This window comes from Protomyctophum bolini (assembly GCF_963924005.1).
Source record: "Protomyctophum bolini genome assembly, chromosome: 1".
Lineage (NCBI taxonomy): Eukaryota > Metazoa > Chordata > Actinopteri > Myctophiformes > Myctophidae > Protomyctophum > Protomyctophum bolini.
Genome location: NC_137862.1, coordinates 730,198 through 754,704, shown reverse-complemented (window position 1 = coordinate 754,704; position 24,507 = coordinate 730,198). Strand labels below are relative to the sequence as shown.

The 24,507-nt window shown below is 46.5% G+C and overlaps 1 protein-coding gene across 1 annotated transcript in view; it reads right to left on the bottom strand.

Moving 5' to 3' along the window:
- Nucleotides 1-7,045: 7,045 nt before the first annotated feature.
- The window catches only part of LOC308314748 (uncharacterized protein), a gene marked incomplete at its 3' end in the record, with an annotated part of 37,796 nt that continues 20,334 nt past the window's right edge, over nt 7,046-24,507 (bottom strand). The window contains exons 9-20 of the mRNA XM_080762416.1: nt 23,458-23,571; nt 22,190-22,298; nt 20,948-21,063; nt 19,673-19,786; nt 18,324-18,382; nt 16,587-18,005; nt 15,857-16,448; nt 14,838-15,011; nt 14,234-14,407; nt 13,999-14,154; nt 10,907-10,956; nt 7,046-7,629 (exon numbers count right to left, since the gene is read on the bottom strand). Of these exons, the coding sequence (XP_080618542.1) occupies nt 7,046-7,629; nt 10,907-10,956; nt 13,999-14,154; nt 14,234-14,407; nt 14,838-15,011; nt 15,857-16,448; nt 16,587-18,005; nt 18,324-18,382; nt 19,673-19,786; nt 20,948-21,063; nt 22,190-22,298; nt 23,458-23,571 (3,661 nt within the window). The remainder of the gene's footprint in view (nt 7,630-10,906; nt 10,957-13,998; nt 14,155-14,233; nt 14,408-14,837; nt 15,012-15,856; nt 16,449-16,586; nt 18,006-18,323; nt 18,383-19,672; nt 19,787-20,947; nt 21,064-22,189; nt 22,299-23,457; nt 23,572-24,507) is intronic.

Here is a 24,507-nt window from a genome sequence, read left to right as displayed (position 1 = left end):
GGCAACAGCAGCAGGAGGAGAACCAATAAGTGACGACGTGTTTCCTCCTGTCCATGAGTCCTCTACTCCAGAGGTTGATCTCCCTGTATTTCATGGTGACCCAGATTTCACTTCGGGATCTTTCACCACAAGGAGAAGTCCCCCTCTTGAAACCTCATTAAGTGATTTGTATGGGGGGGATGAGAGGCAAAGAGGGCAGGATGAGACCCAGGTTAAACCTGATGATAATAATGATGATGATGACGATGATGATGATGATGATGACGATGATGATGATGATGATGATGAGGATGATGAGGGGAGGGATGAGAAGGATGTGACTCATTACAATGAGCTTAAAGGGCAGGTGAATTCTCTAAAGGCTGATCATGATGAATTTAAAGGTGAGGTGACTTCTCTGAAGAGTGTTAATGGGGAACTTAAAGGTGAGGTGAAGTCTCTGAAAAAAAAATTGGTTAAGCTCGAAAATGATTTTAGAGCATCTATAGCCAGTTCAGTGAACAGGGAGGCCCACCTAAGACAGTCCTTTGAAGCTACTTTCAACAAACTAGGAGAAGATATCAGGGCAGACATGCAGAAACTGGAAATGGATACCATAAACTGTTTGTTACGCAGGGACGACGAGTGGAAGAAAGAGCTTGCTAGGGCAAGACCTACTAGTACACCTGTATCAAATAGACCTCCAGCAGTTTCCACCGATGTCAGCTCCATAGCGCCCCCTATATCATATAATCAGTCTGGTGTGCATTCATTCTCCTCTCCGTCTTATTCCAAACCTCCTGTGCGGCTGGAATTTCCTACGTTTGGTGCCACGACTGAAACTTCCGATGTCCTTGCCTTCGTTGATCAGTGTGAGACCTTCCTTGCCTTAAGACCCCTCTCCAACCGTGAACTTTTGGGAGCCCTATCTTCCGTCTTCAAGGGGCCGGCACTCAGCTGGTGGCAGGCTGCAAAAAGCCATGTCCACGATTGGGTCTCATTTAGAAATGCCTTCATGTCCGCTTTCCTCTCCTCTGACTACATGACAGAAGTGGAGGAGAGACTGAGGTCCATGGTGCAGAAACCAGAGCAATGTCTCAGGGATTTCGCGTACGATTATCGTGCACTGTGCCTCAAGTGGAAGCGAGACATGCCAGAGGAAGATATAGTGAGACGCATCTTGAGTAACATCAACCCTAAAGTGGCTGGCTGCCTGCGGGGCACTGTGACGACAGTGACCGAGCTAGTAAAGGTGGGGTCCATGGTGGAGAAGGACTTCTCAGGAACCCAGGACTACTGGCAGAGGGTGAAGGCGAGTACTGACAAACAGGGCAAGAAGGAGAAGAAACAGCCGGCGAAGACCATTGCAGAGCTTTCTCTAGTGCAAAACAAGAGCTACAAAGATAACGAAAACAAGCTCCTGTTGGTCCCGGTTACCATCAAGGGAATCCCAGTTGAGGCAGTGGTGGACACTGGGAGTTCTTTCACTCTTATTAAGGAAAGTCTGTGGAAGCAAGTCATGCAACCAGATGAAACCTTACCGTTTACCCGACAGGGTTTTGTCCTAGCTGATGGCTCAGCTCATCGAGCCTTGGGCAAGAAAGATCTCGGGTTCGACTGGCATGGTGTGAAAAGAACCATCGACACCCATGTCATGCAAGATCGCCATCTTGTGTTCCCACTGATCCTTGGCCTAGACTTCCTTGCCAAGACCGGTGCCATTCTTGATCTGGCTAAGAATAGTTATGGGGTGAAGACTGGAAAAGGTTACACCTATTATCCTTTCTTAAGCCAGAAGGCCGAGTCCAGCTTGTGGGACAAGTCTCCCACCATCGTCTACCAACCAGGCATCCTCCTCTACTATGCCTTGCCTCCAGGGGAGATGAGAGATTGCTGGGCATCTACGGTCAACCCAGAGTTACGGGCTCCTTATGACACGGACTGTCCGGAGGAGCTACAACGGCTCGTGGGTGACTGGCCTGCTGTCACCTCCAGTAAACTGGGGAAGACATCTGTGGTGAAACACACCATCTTCGTGCAGGATGAAGTGCCTGTACGATCCAAGGCGTATCGGGTGTCTCCTCAGAAGAAGAAGGTCATTGAGGAACATGTGGAGAAGATGCTGGGAGATGGGATCATTGAGCCGTCACAGTCAGCTTGGTCATCACCTGTAGTTCTGGTGAACAAACCAGACGGGTCCTACAGATTCTGTGTGGACTACCGAAGGGTGAATGCCAAGACCCTGCCAGACGCTTATCCGATGCCCATCATTCATGATATCCTTGAGTCCTTGGAAGGGGCCTCCTGGTTCAGTTCCTTGGACTTGCAGTCTGGATACTGGCAGGTGGCGATGGCAAATGAGAGCAAGGCGAAGACTGCTTTCATAACCTCGCTTGGACTTTTCCAGTTTAAGGCTATGCCATTCGGTCTGCGGAATGCTGCAGCCTCCTTTCAGAGACTGATGGAGACGGTCTTGGCGGAATTGAGGGGAAAGCTATGCTTTGTGTACATCGATGACATCATAGTCTACTCTCACTCCAAAGAACAACATCTTCGAGATTTGGAATCCATTTTCAAGAAGTTACATGCCGCCAATCTCAGCCTCAACATGAAGAAGTGTCACTTTTTCAAGCAAGAGCTGAAGTTTTTGGGGCACATCGTCTCCAACAGAGGCGTGGAGGTTGATCCATCGAAAACACAAGCAGTGTCTGAATATCCTGTCCCTCAGGATCTAAAGGCTGTGCAGCGTTTCTTGGGGCTTGCGGGATGGTATCACAAGTTCATTCCCCATTTTGCAGACATGGCAGCCCCTCTCAACAATCTGAAGAGGAAGGGAGTGGAATGGAACTGGACCAGCGAGTGTCAAGACAGCATGGAAGCTCTGAAGCAGGCGTTGCAGAGCTCACCTGTGTTGGCGCAACCCAATACATCACTACCTTTTCAGGTACACACGGACGCCAGTGAAGTGGGTCTCGGAGCCATCCTCTCCCAGACCACCGATGATGGTGAGCATGTAATTGCTTACGCGTCGAGGGGACTCCGAGGCCCGGAGCGGAATTATTCCACCTCTGAGAAGGAGTGCCTGGCCGTGGTCTGGGCTGTGGAAAAGTGGAGGCACTATCTGGAGGGACCAGAGTTCACAGTCTTCACGGACCACGCCGCACTGTCCTGGGCTTTCAACTGCCCGAAGACCACCTCTCGACTGACTCGTTGGATACTCCGACTGCAACAATTCAGCTTCAAGGTTCATTATCGGAAGGGTTGTCTTAACGTCGCCCCGGATGCACTGTCCCGTGCTTACGAACCACTCTCCATTCACTCATCACCCTGTCTTGTCATGTCCTCGAAAAGCCCCTCGGACTTGCCGACCACATTGGCAGAATTGGCAGCGGCCCAAGGAACAGACCAGGGAGTGATGGACCTGAGGAGAGACAGCGGTCGGACAACATCTCCACCCGATCGCATCGGCTTCTGTGACAACCAAGGGCTATTGTACCGAAGAGTGCCGGTGAAGAACCAGGGAGAAAAGTGGCAGTTGGTCGTCCCGCAGACTCTGGTGGCAGAATTCCTGCGGTACTTCCACGACAACCCGTTGGGTGGTCATCTGGGTCGCCTGAAGACCCTTTTACGAGTGCTGGAGGTAGCCTGGTGGCCAACGGTCCGAAAGGACGTCTGGGATCACACAAAGACTTGTGTGACCTGCCAGCAGTACAAGGCAAGCAACACCAAGCCGGCAGGGCTACTACAGAGCACTCAAGTCACGGCTCCCGGAGTGATGTTAGGCATCGACCTGATGGGTCCATTCCCCAGGAGCAAAGCCGGCAACGTTTACCTCCTGGTGGTGGTGGACTATTACTCCAAATGGGTGGAGATGTTCCCCTTGAAAGACAGCAAAACACCTCGTCTCATCAAAATCCTCAGGGAGGAAATCTTCACCCGCTGGGGGGTGCCCTCGTATCTCGTTTCGGACAGAGGACCTCAATTCACTGCCAACTTGTTGATGGACCTCTGCAAGGCTTGGGGTGTGGTCCAGAAACTCACCACCAGTTACCATCCACAAACCAACCTTACAGAACGCATTAACCGGACATTGAAAACCATGATTGCATCATTCGTCGGCGAGCACCATAACACCTGGGACCAGTGGCTACCAGAGTTCCGCTTCGCCCTCAACACAGCTCACCAGGAAACCACTGGGAAAGTCCCTGCTGAGTTGGCTTTGGGTCGGAAGCTCCACGGCCCACTGGAGAGGCTGATCAATAAACCACCGTCTCCTGCAGACCAAGCCGCATATAACCTGGTGGAGAGACTACAGAAGATGGCGGAGGAGGTCCAGAGGAGAGTGGGTGTGCACCAGGCTAGACAAGCTAGGTATTATAATGCCCGCAGGAAAGAAGCGCACTTTCAAACGGGTGACCTAGTCTGGGTCAGGACTCATCCTCTCTCGAAGGCCAGCGACAAGTTCTCCGCCAAGCTAGCGCCCAAGTGGGAGGGGCCAGCTAAAGTACTGAGAAAATTAGGGCCGGTGAATTACCGAATTGGATGGAATAACCCACCTGATAAACAGGACACTGTCAATGTGGTTAATATAAAAAGGTTCTATGGTACCTCACCCTAGTAGCCGATGGCTGGAGGGGGGGTCTATGTAGCGCTGCCACACATTAAGTTGAAAAAAGGATTTATTTTATTTATGGCATTTAAAAGTGTATGTCATTTATGTAATAATGGTCCTTATTTAACGCCATCCTTTAAGGGTAAGGCCCTAAGTTGTTTTGTTTTGTTATTGTTTAAGGGGTGTTTTGAAAGCCTATGTTATGATTTGAGGGGATTATTTTGATTGACGGGTCTGAGGCTGTCTGACGCACGACAAAAGAGGCGTTGGTCGCCGGCCCGCGGGAGGAACGAACGAGAGAGGCAAACCATTCAGGAAGTCCACGGGAGACCTGGATCAGTTTCATCAATTATTTATTAAATAATAACTCTGCTCGAACGAACGCTATATATATAATATAGCTAAGGCCACACTGCAGCGCACGATACTGCAACACTGAAGAGACCGGTGAGACCGTATATATTTTCTGTTACACCCCGCGAGGATCCACTGTGTTTGTTTGCCCTGGAATCATTACTGTGGATTATATCGTTTCTGGGGATCCCTTAACTTTTTGGATAACCTTTTTGGAGTGACCTTTCGGGTTTCCCTCTTTCTGGGACGTTATTGGAGCCGTTTGGATCTATACGGAGCGACAAGGAACAATATAGCGTGCGGGCGTGCACGAGCGAGACGTGGACTTTAATATTTACTCTTTTCTTACAGACCTATTTAATAAACTATTTAAGCGAGCGGGCGTGCGTGCGTGCGTGCGTGCGAGCGTAGATCACGGACATTCGTTCAAACGGTGGTTCAGAACTTTAAGCTCTTTCTTTTGATTTTGTGGGAGTTTACCCCTGGCTGTATATTATTATTATTTAATCTGGTTGGATAAAACATCACCTAACTTCATCACTACTTCGCTGTGTTCTCATGAGTTTGTTTGCTGTGTGTCTATTGTCAATTAAGCTATTCCTGTCCTACAGAAATCAGTTGTGTCGTAAGGAGATCAGTCAATATCTCGTAATTTAAAAAAGAGTAACAGTTCAATTTAATTATCAAACCGTTACAGGGTTACACTCACCCTGAACAGCTGTTCATAGGAGGGTCACACTCACCCTGAACAGCTGTTCATAGGAGGGTCACACTCACCCTGAACAGCTGTTCATAGGAGGGTCACACTCACCCTGAACAGCTGTTCATAGGAGGGTCACACTCACCCTGAACAGCTGTTCATATGAGGGTCACACTCACCCTGAACAGCTGTTCATAGGAGGGTCACACTCACCCTGAACAGCTGTTCATAGGAGGGTCACACTCACCCGGAACAGCTGTTCATAGGAGGGTCACACTCACCCTGAACAGCTGCTCATAGGAGGGTCACACTCACCCTGAACAGCTGTTCATAGGAGGGTCACACTCACCCTGAACAACTGTTCATAAGAGGGTCACACTCACCCTGAACAGCTGTTCATAGGAGGGTCACACTCACCCTGAACAGCTGCTCATAGGAGGGTCACACTCACCCTGAACAGCTGCTCATAGGAGGGTCACACTCACCCTGAACAGCTGCTCATAGGAGGGTCACACTCACCCTGAACAGCTGTTCATAGGAGGGTCACACTCACCCTGAACAGCTGCTCATAGGAGGGTCACACTCACCCTGAACAGCTGTTCATAGGAGGGTCACACTCACCCTGAAAAGCTGCTCATAGGAGGGACTAGCGCTCCTCAAAGAAGGCTCATGGGAGGGTCAAAGAAGGCGTTCAACAGCATGAAATGTAAATATGTTTTTTAATCAACACATCTCAAATATAACAACAAATATATAGTTATATAAGATAACAGCATTGTGACAACAGTGTTGTTTTGGGCAGCACATTTCTATTTTAGTTTTAGTCAGTCTTTGGAATAAAACATTTGGCGGGCCTTGATGCGGTCGTAATGACAGTTTTTACACAAAATAGCCGCTCTACAAGCTCACGCTGCGACACACTGGACAGCTTCTCAAAGTCTTTGTCTCTCAGGGAACGACTCAGGTGGAGAGAAGTGGATTGGGTGGATGTTTATGGGAGGTGCCGTGCCCCGTCGCGGTCCATTTGGTTCCATTTGAACCATCTGGACCCAATGCACACACACTATGTGTGTGTGTGTGTGTGTGTGTGTGTGTGTGTGTGTGTGTGTGTGTGTGTGTGTGTGCGTGTGTGTGTGCGTGTGCATGTTTCCTTGAGGTATATGATTGTTATAGAATATGAATAGAATAGAATACAATAGAAAAGCCGAAAATGAATCTTAAGAAAATAAGAGGGTCTCGACCCACAGGTTGAGAACCACTGTGTTACTTTTACATGTCAACGACCCCAGATGACCCTAATGGTGACCCCAGGTGACCCTAACCGTGACCCCAGATGACCCTAACCGTGACCCCAGATGACCCTAATGGTGACCCCAGCCTGTCTGTCTGTCTGTCTGTCCTCACAGCCTGTCTGCCTGTCTGTCTGTCCTCACAGCCTGTCTGTCCTCACACAGAGACACAGAGGAGTCAGGGCTCAACCCAAACCCAGCATAGAGCGGTTGAGTGAAGGTGGTCTGGACGGTGTACAGGTGAGTCAGAGTGTCCTCTAACACTCTGTAGAAGGACAGAGTCCCAGCGGGACGGTCCAGATATACGGCTACTCTGTTGGAGCCAGAGGGACGGATAGGAAGGACAGTCGTCTTACTATTGTGTGTGACAGAGTAACCGTCACCACGCTGACCATCAACACAGACCAGACTCCAGGAATGTTCATTCCCTCCAAGCCCACAGTACCGACCGGCTCCTTTCCTACCGATGTCTCCGTCAGTCACTCCTATCCTAACCACTCCACTGACCTGTACCTCACTGTAGCAGCGTTCATCTAGACTCTCTGAACTCAGGACCTGAGGCCGTCTATCAAACCTGTCAGGATGGTCAGGATATGAATGACTCTGACCATCCTGACGGGTCACCTTCCTGTTGTTCTCAGACAGAGAGAGGTCACAGTGTGCTGTGTTTGTGTCCAGAGTGAGACGCTGGAAATCTGATGAGAAAACAACACAGTACACATTAAATACATCCTTCACTGAATGATACGTGCACGGAGCACGACCACACACACACACACACACACACACACACACACACACACACACACACACACACACACACACACACACAAGGTATCAGATGTACAAGCTCAAAGCGCGGCACGCAGTGATGCGCTGTGAGCTTGTAGATCTGCTATTTTTAAATAGCCAACGTATAAAATATGGATAAAGTGTTTAACCCATTTTTGGGCGGGAAACCCTTTTGGTGTTAGCATCATGTTATGCTTTAGCCATTGAAAAATAGCAGATCTACAAGCTCATAGCGCGCCACCGAGTGGCGCGCTATGAGCTTGTAGATCTGCTATTTTTGAAAAATCGAAGAACGACCCACGACCCACGAACCCCCTGGAACCCCCCACGGACCCCTGGAACCCTCCACAGACCCCCTGGAACCCCCCACAGACCCCCTGGAACCCCCCACGGACCCCCTGGAACCCTCCACAGACCCCCTGGAACCCTCCACGGACCCCTGGAACCGTCCACGGACCCCTGGAACCGTCCACAGACCCCCTGGAACCCCCCACAGACCCCCTGGAACCGTCCACAGACCCCCTGGAACCCCCCACAGACCCCCTGGAACCCTCCACGGACCCCTGGAACCGTCCACAGACCCCCTGGAACCGTCCACAGACCCCCTGGAACCGTCCACAGACCCCCTGGAACCGTCCACAGACCCCCTGGAACCCCCCACGGACCCCCTGGAACCCCCCACAGACCCCCTGGAACCGTCCACAGACCCCCTGGAACCCCCCACGGACCCCTGGAACCCTCCAATGACACACACACACACACACACACACACACACACACACACAGTATCAGATGTACAAGCTCAAAGCGCGGCACGCAGTGATGCGCTGTGAGCTTGTAGATCTGCTATTTTTAAATAGCCTGTGATGATCGGGGATCATTATATCATTATAGTGTATATTTGGGAGGATATATATGAATATTTATCAGAAGTTCTCATATTGTTCTCAACTACACAGTACTAGGGTGGGGGGAGTGGTGCCTGTGTGTGTTTTCCCTAATCATCCGCAGGTGGACTGATTGATGATTGACACCTCTGAGGCTGGCCCGTCTGTCAGGGAGTGATGGGCCCTGACTGGCTGTCGGTCTGGAGTGGGAGTGCTCCTGATCATGGCTCTCCTACTCACCTATACTATATGAGTCAGTCTGTTCTAGAAGACAACGGGGAGACAGGCCGGAACCCTCTCTCTCCTACTCACCTATACTATATGAGTCAGTCTGTTCTAGAAGACAACGGGGAGACAGGCCGGAACCCTCTCTCTCCTACTCACCTATACTATATGAGTCAGTCTGTTCTAGAAGACAACGGGGAGACAGGCCGGAACCCTCTCTCTCCTACTCACCTATACTATATGAGTCAGTCTGTTCTGGAAGACAACGGGGAGACAGGCCGGAACCCTCTCTCTCCTACTCACCTATACTATATGAGTCAGTCTGTTACTGGAAGACAACGGGGAGACAGGCCGGAACCCTCTCTCTCCTACTCACCTATACTATATGAGTCAGTCTGTTCTAGAAGACAACGGGGAGACAGGCCGGAACCCTCTCTCTCCTACTCACCTATACTATATGAGTCAGTCTGTTCTAGAAGACAACGGGGAGACAGGCCGGAACCCTCTCTCTCCTACTCACCTATACTATATGAGTCAGTCTGTTCTAGAAGACAACGGGGAGACAGGCCGGAACCCTCTCTCTCCTACTCACCTATACTATATGAGTCAGTCTGTTCTGGAAGACAACGGGGAGACAGGCCGGAACCCTCTCTCTCCTACTCACCTATACTATATGAGTCAGTCTGTTCTAGAAGACAACGGGGAGACAGGCCGGAACCCTCTCTCTCCTACTCACCTATACTATATGAGTCAGTCTGTTCTAGAAGACAACGGGGAGACAGGCCGGAACCCTCTCTCTCCTACTCACCTATACTATATGAGTCAGTCTGTTCTGGAAGACAACGGGGAGACAGGCCGGAACCCTCTCTCTCCTACTCACCTATACTATATGAGTCAGTCTGTTCTAGAAGACAACGGGGAGACAGGCCGGAACCCTCTCTCTCCTACTCACCTATACTATATGAGTCAGTCTGTTCTGGAAGACAACGGGGAGACAGGCCGGAACCCTCTCTCTCCCAGCCGCCACACAGTTGTGGACTTTTGATTATAGTTATTCCTTAATTTATTCCCTTCGGAAAGGAATTTGTTTTGCTTTAGTTGTAGTATTATTTTGTGTCTGTTTGTTAGGTTTTCTTTTGAGTTTAATCTGTTATTCTGTAAAACATTCGTCTTTTCCCTATTTATTCATCCATATATAAAATAAATGTTCGCATTTTGAAGCTGGTGTCCTGTCGGTCCATTCAATGTTACACTTAATTACCCCTAGACTAATTGTGTCGTAACATAGCCAACGTATAAAATATGGATAAAGTGTTTAACCCATTTTTGGGCGGGAACCCCTTTTGGTGTTATAGCATCATGTTATGCTTTAGCCATTGAAAAATAGCAGATCTACAAGCTCATAGCGCGCCACTCGGTGGCGCGCTATGAGCTTGTAGATCTGCTATTTTTGAAAAATCGAGGAACGACCCACAACCCACGGACCCCCTGGAACCCTCCACAGACCCCTGGAACCCTCCACGGACCCCTGGAACCCTCCACAGACCCCTGGAACCCTCCACGGACCCCTGGAACCCTCCACAGACCCCTGGAACCCTCCACGGACCCCTGGAACCCTCCACAGACCCCTGGAACCCTCCACAGACCCCCTGGAACCCTCCACAGACCCCCTGGAACCCTCCACAGACCCCTGGAACCCCCCACGGACCCCTGGAACCCTCTACAGACCCCTGGAACCCTCCACAGACCCCCTGGAACCCTCCACAGACCCCTGGAACCCCCCACGGACCCCTGGAACCCTCCACAGACCCCTGGAACCCTCCACAGACCCCCTGGAACCCTCCACAGACCCCCTGGAACCCTCCACGGACCCCCTGTAACCCCCCACGGACCCCCTGGAACGCCCCACAGACCCCCTGGAACTCTCCACGGACCCCCTGGAACCCTCCACGGACCCCCTGGAACGCCCCTAGTTCCACAAAATATTTTCAGCAGATTTGGTGTAGAGGGAAAAGGAGGGTCCGAGGATAGATCCCAGAAGGACAGACAGACAGACAGACAGACTCACGTGTTGTAAGGAGTTGAGGTTTAGTCCAGTGTTCTCCTCCATGATTCACACTGTAGGAAGTAGAACAACAATGAATCAAGTCAAAACCTCTGCTCTGGGCGGGAACCCCTTTTGGTGTTTTACCCCCTCAGGCCGGGAACCCATTGTTGGGTTCTGTACAGTATGGACAGTATTCAAAATTTTAAAATAATTGATGCTGCTATATAAATAATTTAAGTTTATGAAGGGTAGGTACCCTAAAAAAAACATGCAGTAATCCTGGTCAATAAACTGCCTCCCCCTGGCCAGCCGGGGCGCCTGATGGAGGGGAAAGGAACTGGTTGGAATAACGTGTTCCTTTCACGGAAACTCCCCCCTGTCAGGTGTAAAGGAGCAACTTGGACTCTCAGGCATGAAGGAAGCATGAGTTCAAGTCCGTTGCTCTCCCCTTGTCCCCCATATATGGGGACTAGGTTGGCGGAGGGTGTGTAGAGCCCAGGGTCACATTAGATCATTGACACAGGGGTGAAAAATGGGTTACAGAATCGTGGGATAAAAAAATATTATTAAAATAATAATAATTGAAGTTTTTCAGAAAACTTCGGTCAGGCTTTAGAAGGCGTTTTTAGAATCGGCCTTAGGCCTAAATGGGTTAATGTCTCACATCGGCCTGTTTTAGGCCCACCAAATATTTACTAAACACATTTTGTCATCATTCTCCCACAGACTCTGTCCAAACATCACACACATTGGTACCATAAAGGAAAGGAAAGGTACTATGTTTACCCAGGGTAACTGGACTAAGCTCAAGAACTAGTTTACAGCCAGGCCCTGCTCATAGAACATTTCATGGTAGGGGTTCAAATGCCTTGTCCAAGGGCACTTCAGCGGTGGTAATTGTAACGTGCCGGTACGGGGATACGAACTGGCGACCTTCCGATATCAAGACTTTCAAGACTTTGTACTTTCCCCCCTAAAGGACGCTTGGAGGCAGCTGCCACCAGTTTTGATGACTAAGACTAGACGATTTCAGATGAGTAAAATAGGACTAAAACTAAAGCGTGTGTTATTCAAAAGACTAAATTGGAATTAGCTGTCAAAATGAACACTGGCCAGGCTACCATATTGCAGCGTTGCAAACTGCATAATATTGCTGCCCTACAGAACAGATGTGAGTCAAGCAAGAACCCTCATGAAACAGGTGTTCAGAGAGCAACATCTAGTGGTCTATTGCACCTTTAAATCTGAGATTGTTTTGGGTCCATTTGGTTACAACGGAGCTTGTGATTGGCTATATTAAAATTGTCTATAGGCAACCTTAGGCACAAATAAGGAGGGTGATTACTGGCACACTGCGGCATAAGTGTGTGAAAGAGCCTTTTTGGTTTAAAAGAAACTATTAAAGTCCCTCACATGTACTGTCTGTAAATGGTGCATTTATATAGCACCTTTATCCAAGGCGATTTACTACATGTGCATTACATTCACCCATTCACACACATTCATACACCGATGACAGAGGTAAGTAATTACATCTAATTACATTCTACATGAATTAAAACTCAGAACAATAACCCACCTATCTCCCTAGTCAGAGTTCTGCTATATTTCCACCCTCACCCCAGAGGGACACATATTACACATTACATTGCACACTACTGTCGTAGCAAAAACAGCCAATCTACAAGCTCAAAACACGCCGCAATGTGACGCGTTTTGAGCTTGTGGATCAGCTATTTTTGCTATTATTTGAACTGAAATCGTGAATTATTGTTTTGCTATTTTTTAATTGGAATCCTGAAAAGTAACATTTTTATTTAATTTCAAATGCATTTAGTTATAGTTATGTTAACTTTATGAACCAAATACAAATACATTGGACATAAAAAATAGACCCTAAAACAATAATATATCAATGTTCGGATATATATACCTGGAACATAGACACTATCTACTGTATATTAATCTATGTTATAGAACCATGGAACATAGACACTATCTACTGTATATTAATCTAGGTTATAGAACCATGGAACATAGACACTATCTACTGTATATTAATCTATGTTATAGAACCATGGAACATAGACACTATCTACTTTATATTAATCTATGTTATAGAACATAGACACTATCTACTGTATATTAATCTATGTTATAGAACCATGGAACATAGACACTATCTACTGTATATTAATCTAGGTTATAGAACCATGGAACATAGACACTATCTACTGTATATTAATCTAGGTTATAGAACCATGGAACATAGACACTATCTACTGTATATTAATCTAGGTTATAGAACCATGGAACATAGACACTATCTACTGTATATTAATCTAGGTTATAGAACCATGGAACATAGACACTATCTACTGTATATTAATCTAGGTTATAGAACCATGGAACATAGACACTATCTACTGTATATTAATCTAGGTTATAGAACCATGGAACATAGACACTATCTACTGTATATTAATCTATGTTATAGAACCATGGAACATAGACACTATCTACTGTATATTAATCTATGTTATAGAACCATGGAACATAGACACTATCTACTGTATATTAATCTATGTTATAGAACCATGGAACATAGACACTATCTACTGTATATTAATCTATGTTATAGAACCATGGAACATAGACACTATCTACTGTATATTAATCTATGTTATAGAACCATGGAACATAGACACTATCTACTGTATATTAATCTATGTTATAGAACCTACACTATTTACTGTATATTAAATCTATGTAATAGAACCATGGAACATAGACACTATCTACTGTATATTAAATCTATAGAATGAACCATGGAACATAGACACTATCTACTGTATATTAAATCTCTGCTAGAATGAACCATGGATCATATGGTAATATGATATGATAATATGGGAAACTGTATTTATAAAGCGCTTTACATTACAATGTAGTTCACATTCACCCACCGATGGCAGAGGAAAACATGCATGCTCATCGGGAGCTGTTAGGGGTTCAGAGAGTCTTGCTCAAGGACACTTCGACATGTTGCAGCCAGGAGGAGCCGGGAATTTAACCTGTAACCTTTGACGGCCGCTCTACACAAGTCTACTCACTTGACAGTATCCAGGGCAGCAGACAGCTTCTTCAGAGCAGAGTCTCCTAAGTGGCTGAAGTTCAAGTCCAGCTGTTTCAGCTGGGAGGAGGGGTTGGAGGTCACAGCTGAAGCCAGAGAAGAACAGCCTTCCTCTGTGACTCCACAGCCTGACAACCTGCAGAGAAATACACATTTAACAAAGTGCTGTTGATGTTCAAGTAGAGATCCACACAGAGAGAACACACATTCTTTACCCCAGGATCTGCAGTCCACACTGTGGACTCTTCAGTAACGCAGAGAGCTGGAGCAGTTGTGATTCCTGCAGGCAGATGAAACTGAGGTCCAATTCTTTCAGATGGAGAAGATTAGAGCTGAGAGCTGAGAGCAGAACTTCAAATCCTGTCTGTGTGAAGGTACAGCCAGCAAGTCTGTAATTACACATGAAATATCTGGACTGAATATCAGAGGTTTGGAGTAAAGACCCCAAGAGATGGAAAGAGAAGGCAGGGATAATGTGAAGTAAATCATCATAATCTTAATCTTCCAACATAGGAATTGTGTGTGTGTGTGTGTGTGTGTGTGTGTAAGTGTGCGTGCGTGCCAACATGACTACATACTGTAATCACTGTACCCCATTAGTTCACATAATGATAATCCCCTAGCAGCCATGATGGATCACATATTGTAGTTACTGTACCGTAGCATTGTGATGTGAGAGTGTGAACTAGACAACACAAACTCTGACCATATTATTATTCTAATCAGTGGGATACCATGATGTCAACTTTATTAACACTCTTATTATTAAGAATCAAACTATAAATAATAAAACAGAACTTATGTAAATAATAATGTGACCTCAGTATCTCCAGATGACAGTTTGGACTCTTCAATGCAGCAGAGAGCAGGTCCATGGATGGATCCTCTATCTCATTATAACTGATGTCCAATTCTCTCAGATGTGAAGGATTAGAGCTGAGAGCTGAAGCCACAATCTCATATTGTGCCTCGTTGAGGTCACAGCCAACAAGTCTGTAAATGTAGATGATGTAAAATCAGTGATCATCAACACAGATTAGATCAAATTCATGTTAAATGAAATGAACTATAAAGTGTAATGTAAATGTACCAATGTCTAGTTGGTCAGATATTGACAGGTCATATAAGAACAGTCTAGTTGGTCAGATATTGACAGGTCATATAAGAACAGTCTAGTTGGTCAGATATTGACAGGTCATATAAGAACAGGGAACCAGAAAACATCAAAGTGAAAGACAGATAATCTGTATTAACCCATTCTGACCTGAGATCAGATTCAAAAAATGTCTTCTACACATCCTGACAGTTTTCTGAAAAAGCTATGTTTCTATGTCAGTCTTTCTTCGATTAAAATAGCAGACCTACAAGCTCATAGCGCGCAACTGAGTGGCGCGCTATGAGCTTGTAGATCTGTTATTTTTCAAAAGCTAAAGCATAACATAATGTTTAAAACACCAAAATGGGTTCCCGCCCAAAATGGTTTAATACTTCAGTGTGTAACTTGCATTGATTGATCTATGAATGTTATCTTATTTATTCTTTTTACTTTGTTCTGTGCGTGTCAGTCAGTTCCATTTAGGCAAAAAATGTAATGTAAAAATATTGTGCACACACACACACACACACACACACACACACACACACACACACACACACACACACACACACACACACACACACACACACACACACACACACACACACACACACACACACACACACACACACACACACACACACACACACACACACACACACACACTTTGAGACCTGATTATTATTATATGGTGTGATGGTAGATTGAATCTAACAGGTTTTCTATCCACATGACTACTAACCGAGCCTTTCTGCTGTTCCTCACAGCTGGGAGTAGTCTGAATCTCCCCCATGTTGATGATGATGTGTCATATTGGTGCAGGTCAAACTCCTCCAGAACCTCCTCTGACGTCAGCAGCATGAAGGCCAGAGCTGAACACTGGCTCTCAGACAGTTGTGTCTTTGATCTGTCCGCTGACTTCAGGTACTGTTGGATCTCCTGATGTACTGAGTGGTCGTTCATCTCCATCAGACAGTGGAAGATGTTGATGAATCTGTCAGGAGAGAGACTCGCATCTTTCATTTTCATCTCCTTCAGGTTGTTGATGACTCTCTGGATGCTCTCTGGATGGTTCTCTGTGTGACCCAGCAGGCCTCCTAACAGACTCTGGTTGGACTCCAGCGAGAGGCCATGAAGGAAGCGGACAAAGAGGTCCAGGTGGCCGTTCTTACTCTTCAGGGCTTTTTCGCTGGCTCTCTGCAGGAAGTCCTCCAGGGTCATTTCTCCATTCATACTCTTCAGGGATTCTTCCATGGCTCTCTGCAGGAAGACGTCTTCGTCTTCTTCTCCTCCTCCTCCTCCTCCTCCTCCTCCTCCCATACTCTTCAGGGATTCTTCAATGGCTCTCTGCAGGAAGACGTCTTCGTCTTCTTCTCCTTCTCCTTCTCCTTCTCCTTCTTCTCCTCCTCCTCCTCCTCCTCCTCCTCCTCCTCCTCCTCCTCCTCCTCCTCCTCCTCCTCCTCCTCCCATACTCTTCAGGGATTCTTCCATGGAATCTTCTCCTTCTCCTCCTCCTCCTCCTCCTCCCATACTCTTCAGGGATTCTTCCATGGCTCTCTGCAGGAAGACGTCTTCGTCTTCGTCTTCTTCTCCTCCCAGGAATGTCTTCAGTACCTTCATGTTCTTCTTCTGTGTGAAACAGTGCATCAGGTAGACTGCAGCCAGGAACTCCTGGATGCTCAGATGAACAAAGCTGTAGATCTTTCTCTGAGATTGAACGGTCTCTTCTTTGAAGACCTCTGTGCACACTCCCGAGTACAGCGCGGCGTGGTTCACATCGAGACCACACTCTTCCAGGTCTTCTTGGTAGAACGTGACGCTGCCTTTCTTCAGATGTACAAACGCCAGCAGGCACAGCTGCAGAAGAACATCCCTGTCAGTCTCATCATACTTTGTCATCATCCTTTTTATCATGAGCGATATGAAGTGGCTGTACATCCCGGTCAGGTTCTTGGGCATCTGTCCTCTCTTGCCTGTCTTCACCAGGTCCTCCACAACGGTAGCGGTCATCCAACAGAAGACTGGGATGTGACACATGATGTGGATGCTCTTGGATGTCTTCACGTGTGAGATGATGGTGCTGGCCAGCTCCTCATCATCACTGAACATCTTCCTGAAGAACTCCTCCTTCTGGGGCTCTGTGAACCCTCGTATTTCTGTCACCATGTCAACGCATTCAGGAGGGATCTGATTGGCTGCTGCAGGTCTGGTGGTTATCCAGAAGAGAGCCGAGGGGAGAAGATTCCCCTTGAAGAGGTTCGTCAGCAGCAGGCCCACCGATGATGTCACCGTGACATCAGAGACGACGTCATTGTTGTCGAAGGCGTCAGAATCGACGTCAACGTTCTGGAATTTCAGCGGAAACCTGCTTTCATCGAGACCATCGAAGATGAAGCCAACTTTCCAGGCAGCAAGCTGCTCTGCTGTGAGCTTCTCTAACGTTGGATGGAAACCATGGATCAGTGAGAGAAGACTGTGCTGCTTATCTCGGACCAAGTTCAGCTCCCGGAATGCGAAGAGAACCAGGAGATCTATATCTTGGTTCTCCAAACCTCTCGCCCAGTCCAGAGCGAACTTACGCACGGAGAATGTCTTTCCGATGCCAGCGATGCCATTGGTCAGAACTCTGCTGCTGGGTGTGTCTCTGCCAGGGAGGACGGTCTTAAAGATGGAACGGCACTTGATTAGGACGTCATAGAGGGTCTTCATGCTGGAGGCGGTCTCAAGCTGCCACACCTCATGTTGCTGATTAACCCCTTCACTCCCTCCCGCTGATAGGTGGAGGTCTGTGTAGATGTTGGAGAGGGAGGGATGTTCAGTGACGAATGTCACATGTTCAAGACCGTCCAAAGTGACCCTATAGACCTTTAAATACCCCGGCAGACGGACATCTGATATGAGGAGACAATTAATACATGTTAAACATTATGCTTCATTTACAACTTTACATTGAACAATCCATAGCATTAAAACTACTATGTATATATCCTCCAGAAAATCTAAATTTGTAAAAGAAAAAAAGGAGAAAATTGGCTAAAATAAAACATTGGATCGTTTTTTTAGTCTAAATGTATGTGTTTATCATCAGTATTTGTATTTGGACAATGAGACAGGAATACAACGAGTATATTTAATCTGATGAGTCTGCTGCTATTTAACCATTTCATTCATTGAAATAAAATGTCAGTGTAAAATGTGTCCAGTCTTACTGTGTCCAGGTGTGGTTCGACTGAATGTCTTCTGTCCAGGTGTGTTTCTGAATGTCTCTCTGTGGAGATGAAGACAATATAATATATACATATAGATACATATAGATGAAGACAATAGAATATATACATATAGATACATATAGATGAAGACAATAGAATATATACATACATAAATATGAAGACAATATAATATATACTGTACATATAGATACATATAGATGAAGACAATAGAATATATACATATAGATACATATGTATCTAACGGTTAATTTTCAAGCCGGGTAGCCGATGGCATTATCCGGTTAATTAACGGTTGTTGATTTTATTAATTTATTTTTTTAATATAATACCCCAAATGTAATATGCATGTATAGGCTACATAATTAAAGTTGGTAGACGAATGGTATACATTTATTTATGCTCCTTTTTAAAAGACAAACAAAATGTTGTTAAAGCAACATTTAACAATATAAATAAATTGTTGTAGGCTTAATCATCAATAAACAACGCATCGCATCTGCATGCATGCATCTGCGTGTCTACAGTACAGAGGTCCGCCGGTTCTATTCCAAAACATAAATAAGTCCAGTCCAGATCTGAGCAGCCTATAGCCTAACTATAAAGCCACTGGACGCATCATGGGCTAAGCGTGCCAGTGTGGGGAGACGGAGTACAACAGAGAACTTTGGGACATTGAGGGGGCAGAAAACAGCGCCCGAGCAGCGCTGTTCATGCAGCCTGGAGTGTGACAAGCTGGGCGGCGCAAATAACAGCAATTTTAGGCATGTGTGCAACATGACAACTGTTTTAAAGTATTGTACAGTGACAACTACAGTCTGTAATGTTTATGTTGTACTATTACTAAAAACGATCTGGTTACTAGCCGGTTACCCCCTGACATCCCTACAAACAGTGCAATGGAATGATTTGCCCAAGGAGAGAGGAGTTTAGAGCGACAAGTGCATCTCTAAACACTTAAAACTTAGGTCAGGATTGAGAAGGCGTTTTTAGAATCCTGAATAGGTTAAAAGGTGAGGGTACCTACCCTAGGGGACACGGGGAGAATATACAAACTCCACACAGAAAGGTCCTTTCCCCAACCCCGCCTCGGGTATGGGCTTATCCATGCTTTGATTTCATCAAGAATAGATTATTGCAACTCTTTGTATATTGGCATCGACCAGGCGTCACTCAGGCGTTTACAGCTACTGTAGTGCAGAACACAGCTGCCCGCCTTCTCACCGGCACAATAAAATATGTTATATTGTATAGTGTTATAGTGTATAGTGTATATTGTATAGTGTTACAGTGTTATAGTGTTGTATATATTTATAGGAGGGTTGACATACTGTGAATCAGGAAGTCCAGGTTCGTTACTGAAGTTAGGAGGAATTCCTTTAGACCAGTCACTCTTCACAGACAGAAGGCTGGGAGTTGGAGACTCTGCTCTGTGGTGGACACTTCTGGAATCATACAGACAGAAATAACGATACATAAACAACAGAGACAGTGAATAATACTACTAGAAAAAATACTAAGTAAATAACAGACAGTAATTAGCATAACAGTAGCTTGTATTCCATGTAGTACAAACGGTGCAATGGAATGATTTACCCAAGGAGATAAAGACAAGTACCTCTCTAAAGTCTATAAACCCTTAAAACTTAGGTCAGGATTGAGAAGGCGTTTTTAGAATCCTGAATGGGTCTGTTGAATTGAGCATTTGTAACGGTTATCTCCTTAACACATTCCGACCAGGATTACTGCATGTTTTTGTGAGGGTACCTACCCTAGGGGACACGGGGAGAACATGTGAGGGTACCTACCCTAGGAGACATGGGGAGAACTTGTGAGGGTACCTACCCTAGGGGACACGGGGAGAACATGTGAGGGTACCTACCCTAGGGGACACGGGGAGAACATGTGAGGGTACCTACCCTAGGGGACACAGGGAGAACATGTGAGGGTACCTACCCTAGGGGACACGGGGAGAACATGTGAGGGTACCTACCCTAGGGGACACGGGGAGAACATGTGAGGGTACCTACCCTAGGGGACACGGGGAGAACATGTGAGGGTACTATACCCTAGGGGAAACGGGGAGAACATACAAACTCCACACAGAAAGGCCGTTTCCCCAACCCCGCCTCGGGTATGGGCTCTGATGACGCAGAGGAGAGAACACGCCCCCAGCGCCCACAGCCGGAATCGAACCCAGGACCTTCTAGCTGTGAGGCGACAACACTACCGACTGTGCCACTGTCCCCCCTCTTGGTTTTATTTTTGATAAAGATTTTAAACTTAATAAACAAATCAGCTTCGTCGTTAAAACTCTCTTCTTCCAATCATCGCCGCGGTCAAATCCTACCTCCCCCTAAAAACAGCTGGAGATGGTTATCCATGCTTTGATTTCATCAAGAATAGATTATTGCAACTCTTTGTATATTGGCATCGACCAGGCGTCACTCAGGCGTTCACAGCTACTGTAGTGCAGAACACAGCTGCCCGCCTTCTCACCGGCACAATAAAATATGTTATATTGTATAGTGTTATAGTGTATAGTGTATATTGTATAGTGTTACAGTGTTATAGTGTTGTATATATTTATAGGAGGGTTGACATACTGTGAATCAGGAAGTCCAGGTTCGTTACTGAAGTTAGGAGGAATTCCTTTAGACCAGTCACTCTTCACAGACAGAAGGCTGGGAGTTGGAGACTCTGCTCTGTGGTGGACACTTCTGGAATCATACAGACAGAAATAACGATACATAAACAACAGAGACAGTGAATAATACTACTAGAAAAAATACTAAGTAAATAACAGACAGTAATTAGCATAACAGTAGCTTGTATTCCATGTAGTACAAACGGTGCAATGGAATGATTTACCCAAGGAGATAAAGACAAGTACCTCTCTAAAGTCTATAAACCCTTAAAACTTAGGTCAGGATTGAGAAGGCGTTTTTAGAATCCTGAATGGGTCTGTTGAATTGAGCATTTGTAACGGTTATCTCCTTAACACATTCCGACCAGGATTACTGCATGTTTTTGTGAGGGTACCTACCCTAGGGGACACGGGGAGAACATGTGAGGGTACCTACCCTAGGAGACATGGGGAGAACTTGTGAGGGTACCTACCCTAGGGGACACGGGGAGAACATGTGAGGGTACCTACCCTAGGGGACACGGGGAGAACATGTGAGGGTACCTACCCTAGGGGACACAGGGAGAACATGTGAGGGTACCTACCCTAGGGGACACGGGGAGAACATGTGAGGGTACCTACCCTAGGGGACACGGGGAGAACATGTGAGGGTACCTACCCTAGGGGAAACGGGGAGAACATACAAACTCCACACAGAAAGGCCGTTTCCCCAACCCCGCCTCGGGTATGGGCTCTGATGACGCAGAGGAGAGAACACGCCCCCAGCGCCCACAGCCGGAATCGAACCCAGGACCTTCTAGCTGTGAGGCGACAACACTACCGACTGTGCCACTGTCCCCCCTCTTGGTTTTATTTTTGATAAAGATTTTAAACTTAATAAACAAATCAGCTTCGTCGTTAAAACTCTCTTCTTCCAATCATCGCCGCGGTCAAATCCTACCTCCCCCTAAAAACAGCTGGAGATGGTTATCCATGCTTTGATTTCATCAAGAATAGATTATTGCAACTCTTTGTATATTGGCATCGACCAGGCGTCACTCAGGCGTTTACAGCTACTGTAGTGCAGAACACAGCTGCCCGCCTTCTCACCGGCACAATAAAATATGTTATATTGTATAGTGTTATAGTGTATAGTGTATATTGTATAGTGTTACAGTGTTATAGTGTTGTATATATTTATAGGAGGGTTGACATACTGTGAATCAGGAAGTCCAGGTTCGTTACTGAAGTTAGGAGGAATTCCTTTAGACCAGTCACTCTTCACAGACAGAAGGCTGGGAGTTGGAGACTCTGCTCTGTGGTGGACACTTCTGGAATCATACAGACAGAAATAACGATACATAAACAACAGAGACAGTGAATAATACTACTAGAAAAAATACTAAGTAAATAACAGACAGTAATTAGCATAACAGTAGCTTGTATTCCATGTAGTACAAACGGTGCAATGGAATGATTTACCCAAGGAGATAAAGACAAGTACCTCTCTAAAGTCTATAAACCCTTAAAACTTAGGTCAGGATTGAGAAGGCGTTTTTAGAATCCTGAATGGGTCTGTTGAATTGAGCATTTGTAACGGTTATCTCCTTAACACATTCCGACCAGGATTACTGCATGTTTTTGTGAGGGTACCTACCCTAGGGGACACGGGGAGAACATGTGAGGGTACCTACCCTAGGAGACATGGGGAGAACTTGTGAGGGTACCTACCCTAGGGGACACGGGGAGAACATGTGAGGGTACCTACCCTAGGGGACACGGGGAGAACATGTGAGGGTACCTACCCTAGGGGACACAGGGAGAACATGTGAGGGTACCTACCCTAGGGGACACGGGGAGAACATGTGAGGGTACCTACCCTAGGGGACACGGGGAGAACATGTGAGGGTACCTACCCTAGGGGACACGGGGAGAACATGTGAGGGTACCTACCCTAGGGGAAACGGGGAGAACATACAAACTCCACACAGAAAGGCCCTTTCACCAACCCCGCCTCGGGTATGGGCTCTGATACACAGAGGAGAGAACACGCCCCCAGCGCCCACAGCGGGAATCGAACCCAGGACCTTCTAGCTGTGAGGCGACAACACTACCGACTGTGCCACTGTCCCCCCTCTTGGTTTTATTTTTGATAAAGATTTTAAACTTAATAAACAAATCAGCTCCGTCGTTAAAACTCTCTTCTTCCAATCATCGCCGCGGTCAAATCCTACCTCTCCCTAAAAACAGCTGGAGATGGTTATCCATGCTTTGATTTCATCAAGAATAGATTATTGCAACTCTTTGTATATTGGCATCGACCAGGCGTCACTCAGGCGTTCACAGCTACTGTAGTGCAGAACACAGCTGCCCGCCTTCTCACCGGCACAATAAAATATGTTATATTGTATAGTGTTATAGTGTATAGTGTATATTGTATAGTGTTACAGTGTTATAGTGTTGTATATATTTATAGGAGGGTTGACATACTGTGAATCAGGAAGTCCAGGTTCGTTACTGAAGTTAGGAGGAATTCCTTTAGACCAGTCACTCTTCACAGACAGAAGGCTGGGAGTTGGAGACTCTGCTCTGTGGTGGACACTTCTGGAATCATACAGACAGAAATAACGATACATAAACAACAGAGACAGTGAATAATACTACTAGAAAAAATACTAAGTAAATAACAGACAGTAATTAGCATAACAGTAGCTTGTATTCCATGTAGTACAAACGGTGCAATGGAATGATTTACCCAAGGAGATAAAGACAAGTACCTCTCTAAAGTCTATAAACCCTTAAAACTTAGGTCAGGATTGAGAAGGCGTTTTTAGAATCCTGAATGGGTCTGTTGAATTGAGCATTTGTAACGGTTATCTCCTTAACACATTCCGACCAGGATTACTGCATGTTTTTGTGAGGGTACCTACCCTAGGGGACACGGGGAGAACATGTGAGGGTACCTACCCTAGGAGACATGGGAAGAACTTGTGAGGGTACCTACCCTAGGGGACACGGGGAGAACATGTGAGGGTACCTACCCTAGGGGACACTGGGAGAACATGTGAGGGTACTTACCCTAGGGGACACGGGGAGAACATGTGAGGGTACCTACCCTAGGGGATACTGGGAGAACATGTGAGCGTACCTACTCTAGGGGACACGGGGAGAACATGTGAGCGTACCTACCCTAGGGGACACAGGGAGAACATACAAACTCCACACAGAAAGGCCCTTTCGCCAACCCCGCCGCGGGTATGGGCACTGATGACGCAGAGGAGAGAACACGGCCCCAGCACCCACAGCGGGAATCGAACCCAGGACCTTCTAGCTGTGAGGCGACAACACTACCGACCGTGCCACTGTCCCCCCTCTTGGTTTTATTTTTGATAAAGATTTTAAACTTAATAAACAAATCAGCTCCGTCGTTAAAACTCTCTTCTTCCAATCATCGCCACGGTCAAATCCTACCTCCCCTAAAAACAGCTGGAGATGGTTATCCATGCTTTGATTTCATCAAGAATAGATTATTGCAACTCT